The 18,480-nt window shown below is 36.0% G+C and overlaps 1 protein-coding gene across 1 annotated transcript in view; it reads left to right on the forward strand.

The window, feature by feature from the left end:
• The window catches only part of LOC132698637 (glycogen-binding subunit 76A), a 40,803-nt gene that overhangs the window by 20,681 nt on the left and 1,642 nt on the right, over positions 1-18,480 (forward strand). The window contains exon 3 of the mRNA XM_060664831.1: positions 13,432-15,036. Within this exon, the coding sequence (XP_060520814.1) occupies positions 13,432-15,036 (1,605 nt within the window). The remainder of the gene's footprint in view (positions 1-13,431; positions 15,037-18,480) is intronic.

Below are 18,480 nucleotides of genomic sequence, written 5' to 3' on the forward strand. Positions count from 1 at the left end.
GAATCAATACGTGAAATATATATATATATATATATATATATATATATATATATATATATATATATATATATATATATATATATATATATATATATATATATATATATATATATATATATATATATATGATGACACTATATCCCGCAGACGTTTCGCCAAAATCTCACTTGGCATCTTCAATGCTCGCGCTCCGAAAACACTTCGATTAAAACTACTTTTTAGAAAACGATTTACCCTAAAATATCCAATTATCTATACAATAATGAGTGTGATATGTAATAGGAGATATTTTATATTATTTCTCATGTAAAATAACCATTATTATATTTATACTACTATTACGAATGTGTAAGACAAAGAATAGAATCCCCATTACTACCCTTCCCTCTCTGAATAAAATTTATCTCACATAATCAATATTGGCTTCTCTACCGGAAGCATTCTAGTTTAGAACAAACATGCCGTGGGCAATGTTTTCCAAAAATATAATAGCCATACGCTTTCAACGTGCAAATTGGCCCCATTTTAGTGTTATCAACCAAGTCGATTCGGAAAACATACATCACATTCATGTGACGGATTAAATATAGTTTCGCCTGACCTATTAAGTGTCCGTACGTTTTCATTGCGAACGAAATTAGAGAAATCTAAATTTATTGGCAATGTCTGCATTCGTTCACTCCGTTTTATCAACTTGATTTCTGTTGCGGGTTGTCGGATGCCAACAGCTCGAAAATTAAAAATCATTCTATCTTAATTGAAGGCATTGACGGCCAATTGAACCGGCGCGGTAGAGACCTTTGCGTTTGCTCTGCATAGGCACATAGAGCACTTGGTCACGTATCGGAAATATTAGAATTCGCGAGTTCTGCGTCGTTAGGCGGAAGAAATCTGCCGGCATAGGTTTAAGAAGATTACGTTCCACGTAATTGGTTGTAATTGCTGCAAAGACGTGGAAACTGAGATTCAGAGTAGCTTTTTAAGTCAGGAAACTTTACAATGAACTTAAAACTGACGCTTACGGTATACATGATGGCTACTTTTTTAATGGGATGGGATGGGTAACTAATGAACTATTAAAGATACGGAACCGGTTAAATGAGATACGTATTCATATTCCTCGGAAGTTATCAAAGTTTAGATTAGAGGTGGAGTGAGAAATATTTTGGAAAAGCCTTTGATATTTGTATTTCATTCTCAGCACATTGATTTCCATTTTCCAGTGATACACAAAAAGTAATGCGAAAGTTTTAAGGTTCCGGATAAGTTTCTCCGGTTTTTCTACTGCTGAACTACTACTACTTCAAATTTTAAGTAGAACATTCTTAAAAAAAACTGAGGTAATCTTATTAAGTATTATTAATTCATGTGTTTTGTAACTTGTTTTCTACAAAAAACAGTTAAGAACATAATTTTCCAACTTTTAACTGAAAACTTTTATATTATTTATTTCCTAATTGGGTCATGAAATATTATTTATAAGATCAGTTTACTTTTGTTTCAAATTTCAATATTTTTTGCAGACCAATTCTGAGGAATTCTAATTCATTTTAAACCCCACAATTTTTGTATAACTTTTTTGTTTGTAAACTTGGAAATAAATGTGCTTAAATATAAGAATTTATTTTTCCGAAATATATCTTAGTTCAACGTTGATAATTCAATTTTTGTAGCTTTAGAGCATTATTTATATCCCTTTTAGGCGACATTGTAACTGTAATGGTAGAAAAGTTACCCTCTACCTTGCGCATGGTCGAGTCTAAATGATGCGGAGTAATAAACCTACGAAATCCGTTCAGTACGACAGTACGACCAAATTTAAGGGTCGACCATTAAGCCTTTGTAGAAATTTAAGCCAGGAATCTACTTAAATTTGGCAATATTTTAAATATGTAATTAACCTATTATTTAATGACGATGTTAAGAAAACAGCGAGTACACCTATATTGAATCAAATGAAAAGAAGCTTCAATAAAGGAAACGATTGTATTAAATGTATATGATTGCTTTAGGCGTGATATTCTCGGTTTTCCAGAAAAGTCAGTTGGTCACGTGACACCTACACAAAAGACTAGGAAGACCAGTAAAAATCCCGGATGACAAAAAATATGCGATACAGAATTTTGATGGAGCTTGGCTTGGCTTGGCTGCTTGACCTCAGAGCGACGATATTATGTGTTTGCGAAGAAAATTCTCGAAAACTATATAACCACATGGAGCGGAAAAATGTTTTGATAAGATTATGTGGTAACAAGATTACGAAAGATGAAAATATTTCCAGTACTCCTCAAGCTTTTAGGGAAAGCTGGTCTGCGGGTAATAAAATACCACCAGAGTATTTACAAAAACTAATTGTTATGTAGACTTTAGAAGCTAAGATGGATTCTTAAAAGATGCTTTGTTGATATTTGCGTTCTTTGGAGTGGAATGCTATAAGGAGTAAATCAATGTTTTTAAAGACTACCACAGATCACTATTAATCTGTAGGAAATTTGAAATTATTTATATAATTGTAAACTATGGCTTAGGCTTCCAAAAATTGTAGGCGGAAAATATGTTTGTATTAACTTTTTGTATATACATTTAGCCAAACTTGCAAAGTGGGATTTGTTGGGCATTAATGCACCATATCAATTTTTTATATCTAGCATCAAACCAATCGGAACGAATCAGAAACTGTCTGCCATATTACCACGAATAAGGAATACATAAGAATGAAAAAACGTAAAAGTGTTAACTTCGATCCGCTGCGCGTTATAAATAAATCAGAGGCGCACCCAACTCATATCGACGTTAATCAGTGGCTGACATATGTTCATGTACTCACAAGATGGATTAATAATTCCCAATCCGATTCAAGACACAGTTATCTACATTCTAGTACTATCAGATTATGCGGACCGGACATAAAGAAAAACGTTATCAAGTGCAGTATTGTCAGTGAACGAATGGAACTCATCAGAATAAGGAATACTTTATTAGGTATGGTATGTCGCTGAGATCTTGAGATTTCTGTTCGAAGGCGTAATAGGTTCATTGTTTAGAAGTCAGGGATTCCAATCTAGGTTAGATTACTGTGGGTTCGGTTCTTCAGATAACGTTCACTCACCTGAGAGGTAGTGAAATGTCTCCGGGTTATTCTTCTACGAAAAATTGGAAGCATCGCCTTTCATGCGATTCCATTCGGTACGTATATCGGTTGTTTAAAATTCAACTCTGACATAGATTCATTTATTGACTACGTTTCGTACAAAAGGAACGTACAATTGTAGCAAGTCAGAAGTTATATTCAAGTGTAATAAAACCACATTAAAAAGTAACATAAAAACACACATCTAATACAAACAAAATTATACAGTACTATACAGTTTTATAGCGCATCGATATCAGTGACAGTGTCAATGTATGCTCGCAGGGAGTAAAAACAATGCCGTTGTAGCAATTCTTTAATAGAATGTTTAAATTTTCTATTGCTCATCTTTTTCACGGTACCTGACAAAACATTATACAATTTCAGGTTCAACGAGTTGCTCTCAGACTTCGTCAGTCTAAACCTAGGCCGTCTAAGGAGATCCCCCGAACGAGTTGGATAGGCATAGCAATCAGCTTTAGCGCTAAAGTTTCCTTTCGTTCTTTGTATCTTTATTAACTGGTAGTATATATAGATGCAAGGAAGGGGCATCACTTTAAATTTTTTAAAATAAGGTTGACAATGGTCCCTATATCCTATATTAGCAATGACTCGAATGACCCTTTCCTGCATTCTAAAAATCTCCAGAGTAGCTGAGGAATCACCCCACAGCAACGTGCCATAGCATAAGTGCGAATGCAACAAAGAAAAATAGACCATAAGCAAAGTCTTTGTTCCTATCAGGCCTCTCAGTCGTCAAGGAACGAATATGTTGCTGGACAATCTATATTTCAGGTCTGAGATATGTTGTTTCCAATTGAGACTATCATCGATCCTAATGCCAAGCAACTTGACGGACTGTCCACTATTTACCAAGCAATTGGAGGAAAACACAATACTCTGGGTCTTGTCTAAATTTAATTTAAGATCATTATTTTCGAACCAGACATTAGCCCTGTCCTCCAACATGCCAACCCTAACGGACAACTCCTCGACACTCTTAGCAGATGTAGTGAAGGATGTATCGTCGGCAAACCTCACGCACTGATTGGGGGCCAAGAAATGATAAAGGTCATTTATGTAGATTGTAAATAGTAGCGGGCCCAGGACGGAACCCTCGGGCACCCCGCTTGCTACTGATTCAAGTGATGAACGGTCATCCTGGTATTCTACAAACTGCTGTCGACCCTACAAGTTGGACGCTATAAGATCTAAGGGCAGACCTCGCATACCATATCTATATAGCTTTTTAATAATAAGCTGGTGAGAGACACAGTCGAAGGCCCTAGAGAGATCACACAAGGTCAAACCAACTAATTCACCCCCCTCAAGGCCCTCAACTATCCCACTCACAACTTTAGACAATGCTTGGATCGTCGAACACCCTCCCCTAAATCCAAACTGACCAGCAGTGAGTGAGATCTCTACTCTCGAAATCCTAAACAGCGACGGAAATACACCTGTGTCAATACATTTATTAAATAAAGTGGTTAATGGCAGTGTAATGAGACTCAACCAGTCCCTTCACCAAGACACTATTAATATCATAAGCATCGCTAGAATAAGATTTTTTTTAATCTTAGTATGGCTCGGTACGTATCCTCACACGTTATCGGATGCAAAAAAAAGTAGTTTCCTCCAATGGAATCCCTTCAATACATGCACTCTGTACATTGTGATTCACCGTTAAGATCTTTATAATATTACTCGAGACAGAACTAAAAAAACTGTTAAGATCGTTTGCTGATAAATCAGATTCTTTATCACATCTCCCAAGACAATTTCTTTCATAGTTAACGATTTTCCTGACATCTTTGTTTTTATTGGTTGATTTTTCGATGAAGCCATCAAAGGCAGCTTTTTTGGTTTGTTGAATTTTTTGTTTATATTCCTTATTTTGTGATTTATACACTTCTGTATATAGAGGGTATGTGAGACTTTACTGAGAGTTTTAACAGCTGACACTCTGTTTCCAAGAGCTACAAGATCTTTATCAAACCAGTTGACCGGTGATTTTTTATGAGGAACGTTTTTAACAGAAAAAATTGGGTGGTTCAAATAACGTTTCGCAAATTTATAGGGTAAATAGAATATTAAGAAATAACGGTAGTTTGATTAATGTGCTAAAAAGCCTCATTCATGAAATGAAATTTACACCATAAATCCAATTGATTGGATCAAGAATATTCCTGCTGACAACATTTTAAAATATTGCGCCAAAGAGGGGTGCTACTTATTTTGCCTTCAAACTTTATCTGTGTGTCTGTGTGTGTGTGTGTGATGTGTGATTTTTTTTAACAACAATTTAATTATTTAAATCATTTGCCATAAAAAGGTACTTTTCTTTATTATAAAAAAATAACTAGTCTCTTGGAGTTATTTGTGATTTTAATAAACGATATTTTAGTTTGATTTTTGTTTAATAAATGAGTGTTTGAAGAAGTTTATCAAAGTCTTGCATAAGTGTACTTTTTCTATGACAATTAGTTTTCGGGTACATTTTTGCAAGCGCGAATACTTTCACCCAATGATGTGTGACATGGCCATCGGAACTTTCAGGCGTCACAATATATAAATCTACGAAAAACCCCATTTTAATTCATTTTCATGCGTGAGACCGAATTATGAATAAGTGTTTGAGAAACAATTATTTATAAATATTGCAAATTACTTCGTACTAACGTTATTTTTTAATTTTCTTTCTTTTGTATCGGTTTCCAGTTTTGTTTCATCATAAATACAAACTAAATATGGTTTAATTGTATATTTACTCTTGGCAAATTATATTTTATATGGTATATTGTTTAAATTTTTATTGCATGGACAGAGTTTTCCTACAATAGTTTATTTAACAAATTATCATATTTTTTCATGTACTTAAATATTCGCATATCGCCCTGATCTACTATTACAAGGAAAATACTTGAATCGATCTCTGAGTATGGGCGTACTAAAACTAGTTAAATTAATAAATGCCAAGTACAACTGATTCTGTCTCTCTTACTCGTAATATAATCGTGATCGTTAGTGAGTCTGGCATTTTATTACCGACTATGCCATCACAAATCGTACGTACTATAAAAAAGTTACAACCCTCAATTACTTATGTTTTCACAAAAGCAAATACTAAACTTGAAATGTGGCAACGGCGGGTACGTTTGGAATGTGATCTACAGTTCGGTTGTCCAGTCTTGCACAAACAGTCATTGTGTATCTTTCCACAGCATAAATTTCAAAGATATATCGGCCGACTGTTAAATCGTACCACATATAATACGTAACTTTTTTACTTACAATAAATATACTATCTTAGGTGCGGGTGGGGGAGTTACGTCGCCCGGTATATAGGTGCGGTTTTATGACTGCCAAGCACGTGCATTGATATGGGCCCAAATTGATTGATACAATAACCAATTCAATTCGGTTAATATTTTATTCGTCTGTAACCATTTTTTATTCTTATGGTAATACGACATACTGGATTAATCGCTTATGCATCTTCCAATTTTACGAGGTTTCAACGAATGCCACTTATATATTTAACTTTGTTTCTGAATTACCCTATGTGCATACTGACCTTGGCTTCAAATTTTTTATTTACGTACTTATTTTCTATTACTTGCATTTAATAAAAAAATTAACGCTGACACTCAGTAACCTTATCAAAATTAAAACTTTTTTGACTTCTCGTATATGTGCTGTTTCTTATCTTCACGTGTATTACCCCGCCCTCAAACACTTACCTTATATTAATATTAATATAAATAATCATCTATTAATATACAATAATACATTATCGCATTGAAGTGATCAATATGTCTACGTGCAAAATAAACGGTTTTAAATAACTACCCGCATTAAAATAAAATCAATTTAACCCAATTGTTTACCGTACATACACGGTGGCGATATTATTTTCTGCGAAAACGCTGTGGAGTACTGAGACTCAATTTGTCGTTATATAGGTCCTCCAAAAGTATATACGGTGTTAGGCTATGAAGAAAACTTCGATCAATACTTCAAACGCAGTAATATTGCTTAAAAAACTGATGTAGGATTCGTTTTCATATACTTGGCAACTCGTCAAAGAACTGAGACACCACGGGTGTGACCATACTATAACGATTTTATAATAAACGAGTATGGTCTGTTCATAGATATAAGAAAGTGACCAATTTCTTTTGAATGGGGTGGATATTAACATACAATGAAACAAGATTATTACCTAAAGTTTCGGAATTTAAATTCAGGTAAAATTGTGGTCCGTAATAGAAAATAATTTTATACCTACCTGTGTTTAATATTCTTTGGTTTTGGTATACTACTTAGTTTAAGTTTACTAGTAATCATTCTTATTTCGTGTGTAATACAGGCGTATGTTGAATCGTGTGCGAATTATGCAAAATATATGCGAGTCTAGTGTATATCAGAGGATGCTCCCGCCCAAATGTAGAAAACACTATTCTATTGAGACTAAGGAAGTTATAAACAATGTTTATTTGACTCTCATTGAACGTGGTGCCAGCAAGCGAGTATCTTTAGAAGAAACGGTCACATTGACGAAAATTCCAACATCAACTGTCTGGAAAATTGTGAATAATCTCTTTTTAGAGAGGAAAAAAAGAAGCGATGCTGACTTTTTCTCGAGTGTTGATGAAAGTGATCAAGATATAATACGGCGTAAATTTACCAGTTATTCGAGGAACAAAGCTTGCCTACATTAGATATCTGAATTAGGAGGCTTGAAAAAGATGAAACCGATGTTAAATGTAGCAAAACTACCTCATGGAAGTGTATTCAACACATAGGTTTTAGATTTAAAAAAATTGAAAAAAAAAGGAAAGTTTTAATGGAATCTTTTAGAATTCGGAAATGGCGACTGGAATGTCTAGAAAAAAAATAGGATTTACAAAGAACAACAAAGGCCAATTATTTACTTAGGTGAAACCTGGTTCGACACTTATAATACCCAACTGATAAGTGTAAAACAAACGCGCCATCAAAAAGAGGTAAAAGAATAACTATTTTGCATGCTGCCTCTAAAGATGGTTGGATTCCAAGTGGACTTTCTCTGTCTGCGAAAAATATTAAATATTCTTCTCTGGATTACCATGAAGATACCACCGCTGATTTATTTAAAAGTTGGTTTAAAAACAAACTAGTTCCAAACATTCCTCCTAATAGCCTAATTGTAATGGACAATGCAAAACCCCTTCCTCATGTGACACAAAAGCAACAATCCAAATCTACATGTATAATAACTACATTTATTTTCACGAAAATTATGCCAAAAAGCTATTAATTGAGCTTCTACAAAGCTTGAACCTACAAAAGGAATACGTCTATGATAATTATGCAAAAAATCTAAGGCATACAGTTTTAAGGCTTCCACATTACCACTGTATATTGAATCCCATTGAACATGTTTGGCACCAACTGAAATCTGCCATTCGTCGTAACAGTGTTTTTCCCCTGTTAACTCCAATGTCCTCAAACTTAACCGAAGTTTTTAACATCCCTCCACAAAGTTGGGCAAATTCTGTTAATCATATAGAAAAAGCAGAACAATCGTATATAAATAATATCGAACAAATAATAATTAGAACAGGCGATGATAGCGATAGTGATACTGATATATTATGTGAATAATTTTAAATAATTTAAGTAGGTAATAAAAATAATTTGTAATTTTATTTTAGATTTAAACATAAATACATACATAAATAAATAAACATTGTTTAGTATCTTTCCTAACAAAACACCAAATAATTAAATTCTAAGCAAAGTACGGATCTGTTCCATATTTTATTTTTACAGCTTTCCCGGGTCTTTCCTTAATTCGTATCAGATAGCCACTTTCTTATATCTATGAACAGACTTTACCTGAAGAAGTTTATCAATGTATTGAATACGTGTATTTTTTCTATCACAATTAGTTTTGGTTAATTGGTTAGTTGGATATTACATTTTTTTTGCTGCAAAAGAAATTAATGTAACGTTTGTCAACGATTGGGCTCAAACTATACTTATCGCCCTATCCTAGACTTCATTTTACGAAAAACGGAAGTCACCTCCTCCGTCGAATTCCAATTTCAATTCAATTAAATGTTATAATAATATCGAATATTGCCTGAGAAACTTAAATCTAAACAAATTCAAAAAATGAAAATTCCATTTTCTTACTCTTCAGACATTACAAAAATGTTATGTCTTACTTGATCAACGCCATAATAATCGATATATTTCGTACCTGCAACAAAACTGGGCCACGCTGTGTATTAAATCAGCAACAACGTGATTTGTTTTAATTTTATGTATGGTCGATATTACCTTTTAAAGGCGCTGAAATACTCAATACCCTCCAAAGTTAAAAATCGTGATAGACAGGTAACAAGTAAACAAACCTGTATATAACTTAAGGTGTCCGACATGTACATTCAAGGGCGGAATCTAGAAATTTGCAATTTGCCAATGTCTGGTTTGATTTTGACTCGATAAGCTTCGAAGCAGCCTACGCGTTTTACCAACCTGATTATGCAAATTGTTGGAATACTCTTTGAATTATAGTTATCAGTGCAATAAAATGGATATGATAGCTCGCAACTCTACGACCATAGCGATCGCTTAATTTGTTATTAAAGTAGTTGCAGAGTGTTCCGCATAATTATCGGATTTAGCGCGATAGTATTCCACACGGTATACGCGACGATAAGATTGTTTCTGACCTATTTCGTTACAATGTTGTCGTCTTGGAATTCTTGGGATTTTTTATTTTACAGTTCAATGAGACATCTGGCGGAAAAAATTTGGGAAGTAAAATTTCCATTGTTTCCTTAACGATTCCATTATTAAAGAAAATGCTTATCGGCTCCAAATTAACACTTTATTATTTTACATTCACTGACATGGCCGTCAGAATTGACAAACGTCAAAATTCAAGGCGTGGGAAATATCTCCGAAAACATCCGATTGCTCCCAAACCCGTGCGGTAAAATCCCGGAAATGTCTGAAGTGGCTCGGTTCCGTGGGAAACGAAACTGACGTGGTAAAGGTACATTACAGACGGGAGTAGAAAAATAGATTTCATCTGAAAATTCGTCTTGGGACATTTTGCACAAACCTTACCCCAAAAAGGGAAAGAAAAATGCTTTATTGCCCCTTATGCAGGTTCAAAGGTTAACATTTAACATTATGAAATACTTCCTTACGACCATATTTTTTTACTGTCAGCAGCGCAACCATCGGAGAATAAATTCGCTAATTTGGGTGGGTATGGTCTGTTCATAGATATAAGAAAGTGACCAATTTCTTTTGAACGGATTATCCAAGAGTGGTCGTTAACATACAATGCAACAAGAATATTATCTTTAATTAAGAAAATTATTAATTAATTAATTATTAATTAAGGTAATAATCTTGTTGCATTGTATGTTAATGACCACCCTTGGATAATCCGTTCAAAAGCAATTGGTCACTTTCTTATATCTATGAACAGACCATACCAATTTATCCTGAAAATTGCGTTGTTCCGTAGCTATTTGCAGCGTTTCAATTTTTGATCAGTTATGCAAAACGCTGTACGAGAGCGACTCAAATTCTCAGAATCTCGTGCGTCACCCTATACATTTAAGGATGGTTTTAAGAGCAATCTTCATCAACTAAAAACGTATATTACTGACTTCGGCGAGTTGGTTTCTGCACGCAGTGTGGTCTTCGCAGTGTGCGGTACGAATTCTGGACTCTCTCGCCTTGATACTGTAATTTGCTGAATACAAATAAGAAACATCCGCTGCCTCACGAGTTAAGGATTAACATGTAAATTTACGGGATCACTGCAACGCTTTGTTTGGTTTTTACAGTCCATAAAAGATTTAGTTTCAGCCACTGTGCACACAAAAAAATTTCAGGATCGACAAATGGTTTTTTTTTGTCGACAAAGACTAAATTTCTCTCTCTTTGCTGAATTATCAAAAAAATCTTTCGCGATAAATACGCCTACCGTCTGCGAGACCATACACATAAACACTAAAAATGGAATAAACATTAAGCTAAGTTGATTTTGACGACCAATTTGAGTTTACAAAGAGCGATTTGACACTGGAATTGATAAACCGCTCTGCTCTATTCCAGGCTGCTTATATAATTAAAAATGCTGTGTCAGTGCTGCTAGCACTTTGAGTTTAATTATTTTAATCAAGAACGGTGCTTCTGCATCAGAAAAATATCAATGGCGTACCTTTTTTTTTCTTCAAAAATATGGCAATCAAATATCAAATTTCCTAGCACAAAAGTTAGGGCGTTTAAGGCAGGTGTTTATTATAAAAAGTTCTGTAGGCCTGAAAAAAACGCAGTTTTTAAATCGGGATTTTTTTTTAACTCTGTGAACTAATAATTATTGCTCTTGACTGAAGAATAGTAAAAGGCCTGTCGTAGCAATACCTATTTTCTGTAGAAAAAACTTGCTTCTGTAAATAGACATTCAAACATTTTTGCAAACCTATATAGTTACAAAAATAGTATTAAATAGTGTCAAGAAGCTTACATAAGGTCAGATATGCGCTCAAGACAAGTTTTTGTGCTACCTTATGACATTCAGAGAACTTGCTGAGCCCAAAATCAGAAAAATTTCTTGAATTAACAATTTTAGCTATGCAAATCACGTAAAACACAAGATAACTAAATAATAACTTCGCTACTTATGTAATCTTTGCTTAAAGATTTAGATACAACCACTTAAAACATAGAATATAAAAGGATTTTAAAATACACACTCACACACAATCCATAGAACGAAAAACTGTTGTAGTTAAAGTTGTATATTTGGTTTCAGAAGTCTCTCCTAGCTTAGTTATAGGCGCTTTGCAGATGTTCATTTTAAAAGAGAATTATAAAAGGCACAGTTTCAAATGATACTCAAGTGAACAACTATCATTAATGGTGGAGGTGCAGGGGAAATTTAAATTATGCAATATATTTTAGCGCTCCAACGTTTTATTAAACCGTTATATAACACCGCACATTAAGGAGAAGAATCTCCACTCTTCCGGCTTCTTCATATACCGCAGTGCGGATGGCACAGGCAAGAAACTGGGACTGGAATTTGAGCAACCAAACACAATTTTAACCGCGACTCAGGTTTTACCAATATAGGATTCTGCTATTCGAGACAATGGTCAATGCTCCTCCTTTAGCCTCGCCCCCCTTGAACGGTATATAAGAATGTACAGAGTAAAATGCGAGCCAATTTTATTTAAGCTCCGAAGAAGCCAATAGGATTGGCGAAACATCAGCAAGTTCGATTTATCAACAACCGACGCAGGATGAATCCAGAAGATTTGTAAATGGTATCATTTACTTTAAATAAGAAGCAATTTCAGAAAGATATTTACTGAAAAATGAGCTATGGGAGATTTTAAATTTCAACTAACCTCTTTGGGTACGAAATTTGTTTTCGACAAAATCCCTATATCACTGTGAATTAAACCCTGTACAATTGTATGCGTTCCAATAAAAAGGTTTGATGTAAAGAATAACGCTACTTTTAAAATGAGGGACGTTGAAGCCCTTTTGCAAGATGAAATAAAGACAGTGAATTTAAAAAATTTGTGAGTTCGTTGAACATGTGATTAAAATGGAAGAAACAATGTGGGATAACTTGCTTAAAAAGACTGTAGAGCACCCGCAGATTTTTTTATTAAATTCTATATAAGTTCTTATTGACTGGATCTTTGAAAAATGAATATCCCTTATCAATTCTCAATTATTTGGCCATCTCTATAATTATAATGATGTATAATTACTAATTTAGGAACGATTTGAGGTGTGTAGGTCTTAAAAACTCAACTACGGAAATTATTAGACGCTATCATTCCAATTTATCTTGTTTAATGATCTCTTTCATTGCAAATTTACATTTTATTATTCTCTCGCATTAAGCAACGAAATATGAAGGAGCAACGAAAGTACATAAGCAATAAGAGTTGAACAACAATTTTGGCTGTTTCTGCATGCAAACTCCCATAAAAAAAATGTTAGGTCCAACGTAGCGAAAAGTAGTTGCTGAACTGTAGGTAGAACACACATTTTATATTATACAATAATTTTATGTATTTCATGAACTAATCTAAAACAAACTATATCATCTATGATATTTGGATATGTTAACTGCTGTGATCGGTCTTAAATTCATTAGTTTTGTCCCAGAAGTTTTGCTGTGGGCTCATCGAATTGTCTAAATGTTCAATTTTTTTTTCGAAGCAAATTCTTCTTCTTACCCCACTAAGAGACGCGTTTTTTTATAGGTTCCAAATGACTTCCGAACAAAACAATTGTGGCCTTAGTTCCATACTCCCAATATCCTGCCGGGACAGAGCAGAGGCGTTCGCAAGGAGTCTTCAGTCGCGCCTGCACTCGTTAGGAACCCAAACGAGTCCGTCGAACGAAAGAAGTTGGCTCGGACCCCAGGAGAAACCCATCACAGTTTCCCAACCCCTTCACACCCTCGAAACCGAACGGTACCTGCAACTCGAAGCTTTAGAATCGCCGGGCAGCCCGCAAGACGAAGAAAACGAATTCCACACGCTTCTAAACAGGGACAGCTTGCAGAATGGCTGTCATTGCAATCTGCAGTCGACACCCAACGGTCTCCCTCGGAACACTTCCAACGATAGCGACAACGAAGTTTTCTACGATTTGGACGACGAATCTGCTTCGCAAAACGGTTACGGAAATTCGGAATCGAGCCGAAGTTCGGAGAGCGAGACCGGAATCGACGTAAACTCGCAAGGAACTTTGAGCGACGCGTTTTGCACGTCGCTCGATTGCACACCTCAAGCGTCACTCAGCGACGACGTTTCCACATTAAGCCGCAATGAAGACGATAGCGACAAGAGCGATGAGTGTTTGTTAAAGGTAATCGACTCTTTGGAGAAATCTTGCAGGCTGAACGGTTCCGTCGATAAAAGCGAGGAGGAGTTACTAAGTGTGAATGGTTTTAGGAACGGAGATTGTCAAGACTGCGGAGATGCGGTTGAAAGTAACGATGAGACTGATTATGTTAGACAGAACGGTGAGACCGACAGGCCTTTTGTTAGTACGCTTAGTATAGACATCCACATGTCCGTGGAGTGTCCCCAGGACAACGAAGAGAAATGTCGTGAAAACGGGGAAGTCTATGACGAGGATCAGGACGATAGCGCGACCCCGAGAGTGCGGAGATGTTCGTCGCTGAAAACGGGCAAAACTCCGCCGGGAACTCCCGGACGAAAAAAGATCGTGCGCTTCGCCGACGTTTTAGGGTTAGATTTGGCCGATGTCAGAACGTTCCTCGACGAAATACCCAAAGTACCTAAGTCAGCTTACGACGACTTGAACGACGTCGATTTAATATCAGATTCGGCGACCGACTTGACGTCATTAAACCCAAAGTATCACGGCCTCAAAGCCGATAAGATATTAGTGCCGATGTTCGATCAGCCCGCAGGGATGCCGACATTTTTAGAACTAGTCAGAGATAACCTAGTGTGTTTGGAGAACGCGTTCGTCGACGACCCCGTGTTATTTTCAATCAGGGGTTTCGTGAGGGTCAGAAATTTGGATTTTCACAAGTCGGTACATATCAGGTACACGTTAGATTCTTGGAAGACTTTCGCCGACGTCCAAGCGACGTACGTGAGCAACTCCTGTGATGGATTCTCGGATAAGTTTTCGTTTATCGTTTACGCGCACACCCTGAAGGTCGGCCAGAGGCTAGAGTTCGCTTGTCGGTTTCAGTGCAGGGGGTGTCAGTATTGGGATAACAACAATGGGCGCAACTACGTCTTCCAGTGTTTGCCGGCAGCTAACAGTGCTACTTGCCCGCCCATTACGGTACATGGGCACGACGATTGGGGCGCCAGTTTTTACTAGTAAGTGTCCCTTACTAATATGACTTTAAATTTGATAAAAGTCGTGAAAATATGCTAGCGAGGTTAAAACGCATAACCTATAACATTCGTAAAGTCACATATAACGTATACAAGTCCTCAACCTTAAATATTTATCAAATACCGTGACCATATAATCCATATATAAAAGAGTTTAAATCAATTTAGCAATTCCCACCGCCTAGTATTAATTTTATTGCAACACAGATAGACTTCAACAAGTCTATGAAGAACAATATACAGGGTGCGGCAAAATGATAGGTACTATTTGGGATGTTAATAAAAACCAAATTACATAAAGCAAACATTTTTTTCAAATTATTATTGAAATGTACATTTTATGCCATTTAGGAACGTTATTTTTTAAAAATTATGTCTTGTAAATGACGGCCATTATTGTCGATGCACTCTTGTAGGTTCTCGCGGAAGCGCATTATTACCCGATGGATCATTTCTTTCGGGAATTGAGACAATTTCTTGTCTTACGGCTGCCTTTAATTCTTCCAAAGTCTGCGGACGATGTGTGAAAATCTTCGCTTTCAGGTAACCTCAAAGAAAAAATGTCGCAAGGCGACAAATCAGGCGACCGTGGCGGCCAGCTAAGATCACCTCGTAAAGACATCACTTTGTTTAGGAACATTTCTTGAAGAAGATTTATTGAACGACGCGTTGTGTGCGATGTAGCACCATCCTGCTGGGACCAAAGATGTTCTCTTTGATCGTTGTTCAACTCGTTCACTTTTGGACGCAGGAAAATGTTAAGCATATCAAAATATCGATCTCCGTTGACTGTTACCGTTATTCCATCGTCTTCGAAAAAGTAAGGACCCCACACGCCGAACTCCGAGATTGCACACCAGACGGTGACTCATGAACTTCCTGTGGACTATATGCTGACCAATAACGGAAATTTTGCTTATTTACGGTATCCGAGAGGTGAAAGTGAGCTTCATCGCTAGACATGAATACAGCGCCTCAGGGAATGTTTTGAAGAATATGCCGGCATAAATTTGTACGGGTTTCTCTTGCACTACGATCATTTTGTACGGATGCATTTGGAGTGAGTTGTGTCAAATTCTTCGAACACTTCTATCGGGAATTCCCAAAGCAGCTGCATGCTTACGAGCTGAACGCCTTGGAGACTGGTGTACGGAAACTCTTACTGCATTCACATTTTCCGGTGTTCTTACTGTCCTTGGTCAGCCAGTATATTGTCAGTTAAGCGCAGAACCTGTTTCCCTGAAGTGTAAAACCCACCGACGAATTGTTCTTGCATCCGGAACCGCGCCATGCCGACCAACATCAAACTGATTACGAAAGGCGCGCGGCGTCGCTATTACAGATTCCTCATTTCTAATAAACTCCTCGACAACGAAAGCACGACGCACTCCGCTCCAAGCCATGTCGATAACTGAAAATTGCATACTTTTGTCTGCCTAACGCGAGTGCGTACACAGTGTTGCCGGTTTTACAAACCGAACAACCACTATTTGAAATCCTGCCTACCTTTTTGCCGCACCCTGTATGATGTTTTCCCCCAAATTAAAAATTTATTCAAGGGAATAATACTTTGAAATCTGATAAGAGAGTTTATCATGTGTCAAGAACTTTCCCAAAGATCGTTGGGGATAAATTTGCTTTACTTCTCTCGTAATCTCACTCACGATTTAGACAGTGGGCGTGGGATAAGTTCAGTATGACACGCAATATTACTCGATAGACTTGTTCCTAAGTTTTAACAGTAGTGCACTAAAAATAGTCTCTTATATGCATCAAAATCTTTCCTTTTCTAAAAGAAATTCGTGTATAGTATAACCGATGGTAACATAATTAGACGGTTTTCTAAAAGGAAGGACAAAAGACTTCTTTGCTCCGAAAGTCTCATATGTGTCTATAACTCATTTGTATTCGGTAAATTTATGAAATGACTTGCTTTCAAGTCGAACATAACTGTTGTTATTCATGACCACAGTCTTGTTAGATCGGAATTTAAAATAAATGCTCTAAACAGAACACTTACGTACAATTGTAAACTGTCAGATTTACTCTCTAACAATTAGCTTGCTAGGTACCAGGCCAAATTCTCGTACGGCGTTCCCCTATGATTAGGTTACGGAATGTTTTCAACTCAATCAACCAGTCGATATATTTCGCAGTGTTTATAGGTGTTTACCATTCTTTAATTCATCTAAAAAATAGATAAACGATTCAGTGCAAAAAATTAGTACGATATAATAAATTAGCTTGATAAACATTATGATATGTTGGCAAAGTGGCGTTGAAATTCCTCTTCTCTCTTTAGTGTAATCTGGACGACCAAAAGGGCTCCATTTGCCATTCGAATATGTGATGACGTAATCGTACGTCTTAGCTAAAAAATTTTGGTCTTGACGCGGCTTTTGACATGGATTTCCAAACTGACAAACAAAATTTACTAGCGGACGAGGCGAACGCGATTCATGTATTCCCGTAGAGGCCGTGAAATGTAACATCAAATCATCATTATCATACGATGGGCGAAATATGAAAAATATATTCCTTGTTAGATTTGGTTGCCGGCTATTATACTGAGAAGAGCAATTCGATAGTGTGGCATAGATCATAAAAAATATTGGGTCTTAAGATAACGAACGGACACCTTTTGTTCTAGGAAATAAGTTGCCGGAACGATGACATGTGTAGGTTATAATAGTTTTATTTTTTATAGAATAATTTGCTCTGTTCTTTATAAAACGTGAGTGAGAAGTAGCTTGCCTGTTTTTTTTTTCATTCAAGAAATTCTGCTAAAGTATTAAACTCTATGTGTTCTGTTGTAATTTCAATGTTATATTCTATTTTAAAATGTATTAGAAGCTTATCTCTAGGAGTTTGAAACTGACAAATAGAGCAACGATGAGCCGTAGAAGTAACTATTTCCTAGGAAAAAAAATTGGCAAAGTGTTGATAGAAGATAGGTTTTTTGATGGTATGCAAAGTCTTTCAGTATATTAAAATTCTTATTACAATGTTTACACTAATGTTTATATTGTTTTCTCGGGGCTATAATGTCAACTGAATCTCAAAATTGAACACTGTGCTTAAAGACAATACTTTTAGCTTTGGCTTTTCTTACCTGGATGAAACTTTTTTGCATGTTTTCCCAAATTGAAACGAGCACTGAAGGTTTGTTCACACTGAGAGCATTTAACGCTATCCATTTTCAATAAATCAAACACAAATTAAACGAAAACACCAGAAAGCACAACAATACAAGGAATTACAATCAAAAGAGTCAAAAGCCGAAATAAAATCGTAAGTATCAAGAAATATCAAATCATGTCAACCTTCAAAACAATCTGACATAATAAACAAGTCTACCCGCCAAAACTCTCGGTTAGTTTTGTTTCAGTTCGTTACAGGCTGCCAATATCGGGAATGAATATATCG

Source organism: Cylas formicarius, unplaced genomic scaffold, assembly GCF_029955315.1.
Source record: "Cylas formicarius isolate icCylForm1 unplaced genomic scaffold, icCylForm1.1 PGA_scaffold_2__14_contigs__length_35257938, whole genome shotgun sequence".
NCBI classification, from domain to species: domain Eukaryota; kingdom Metazoa; phylum Arthropoda; class Insecta; order Coleoptera; family Brentidae; genus Cylas; species Cylas formicarius.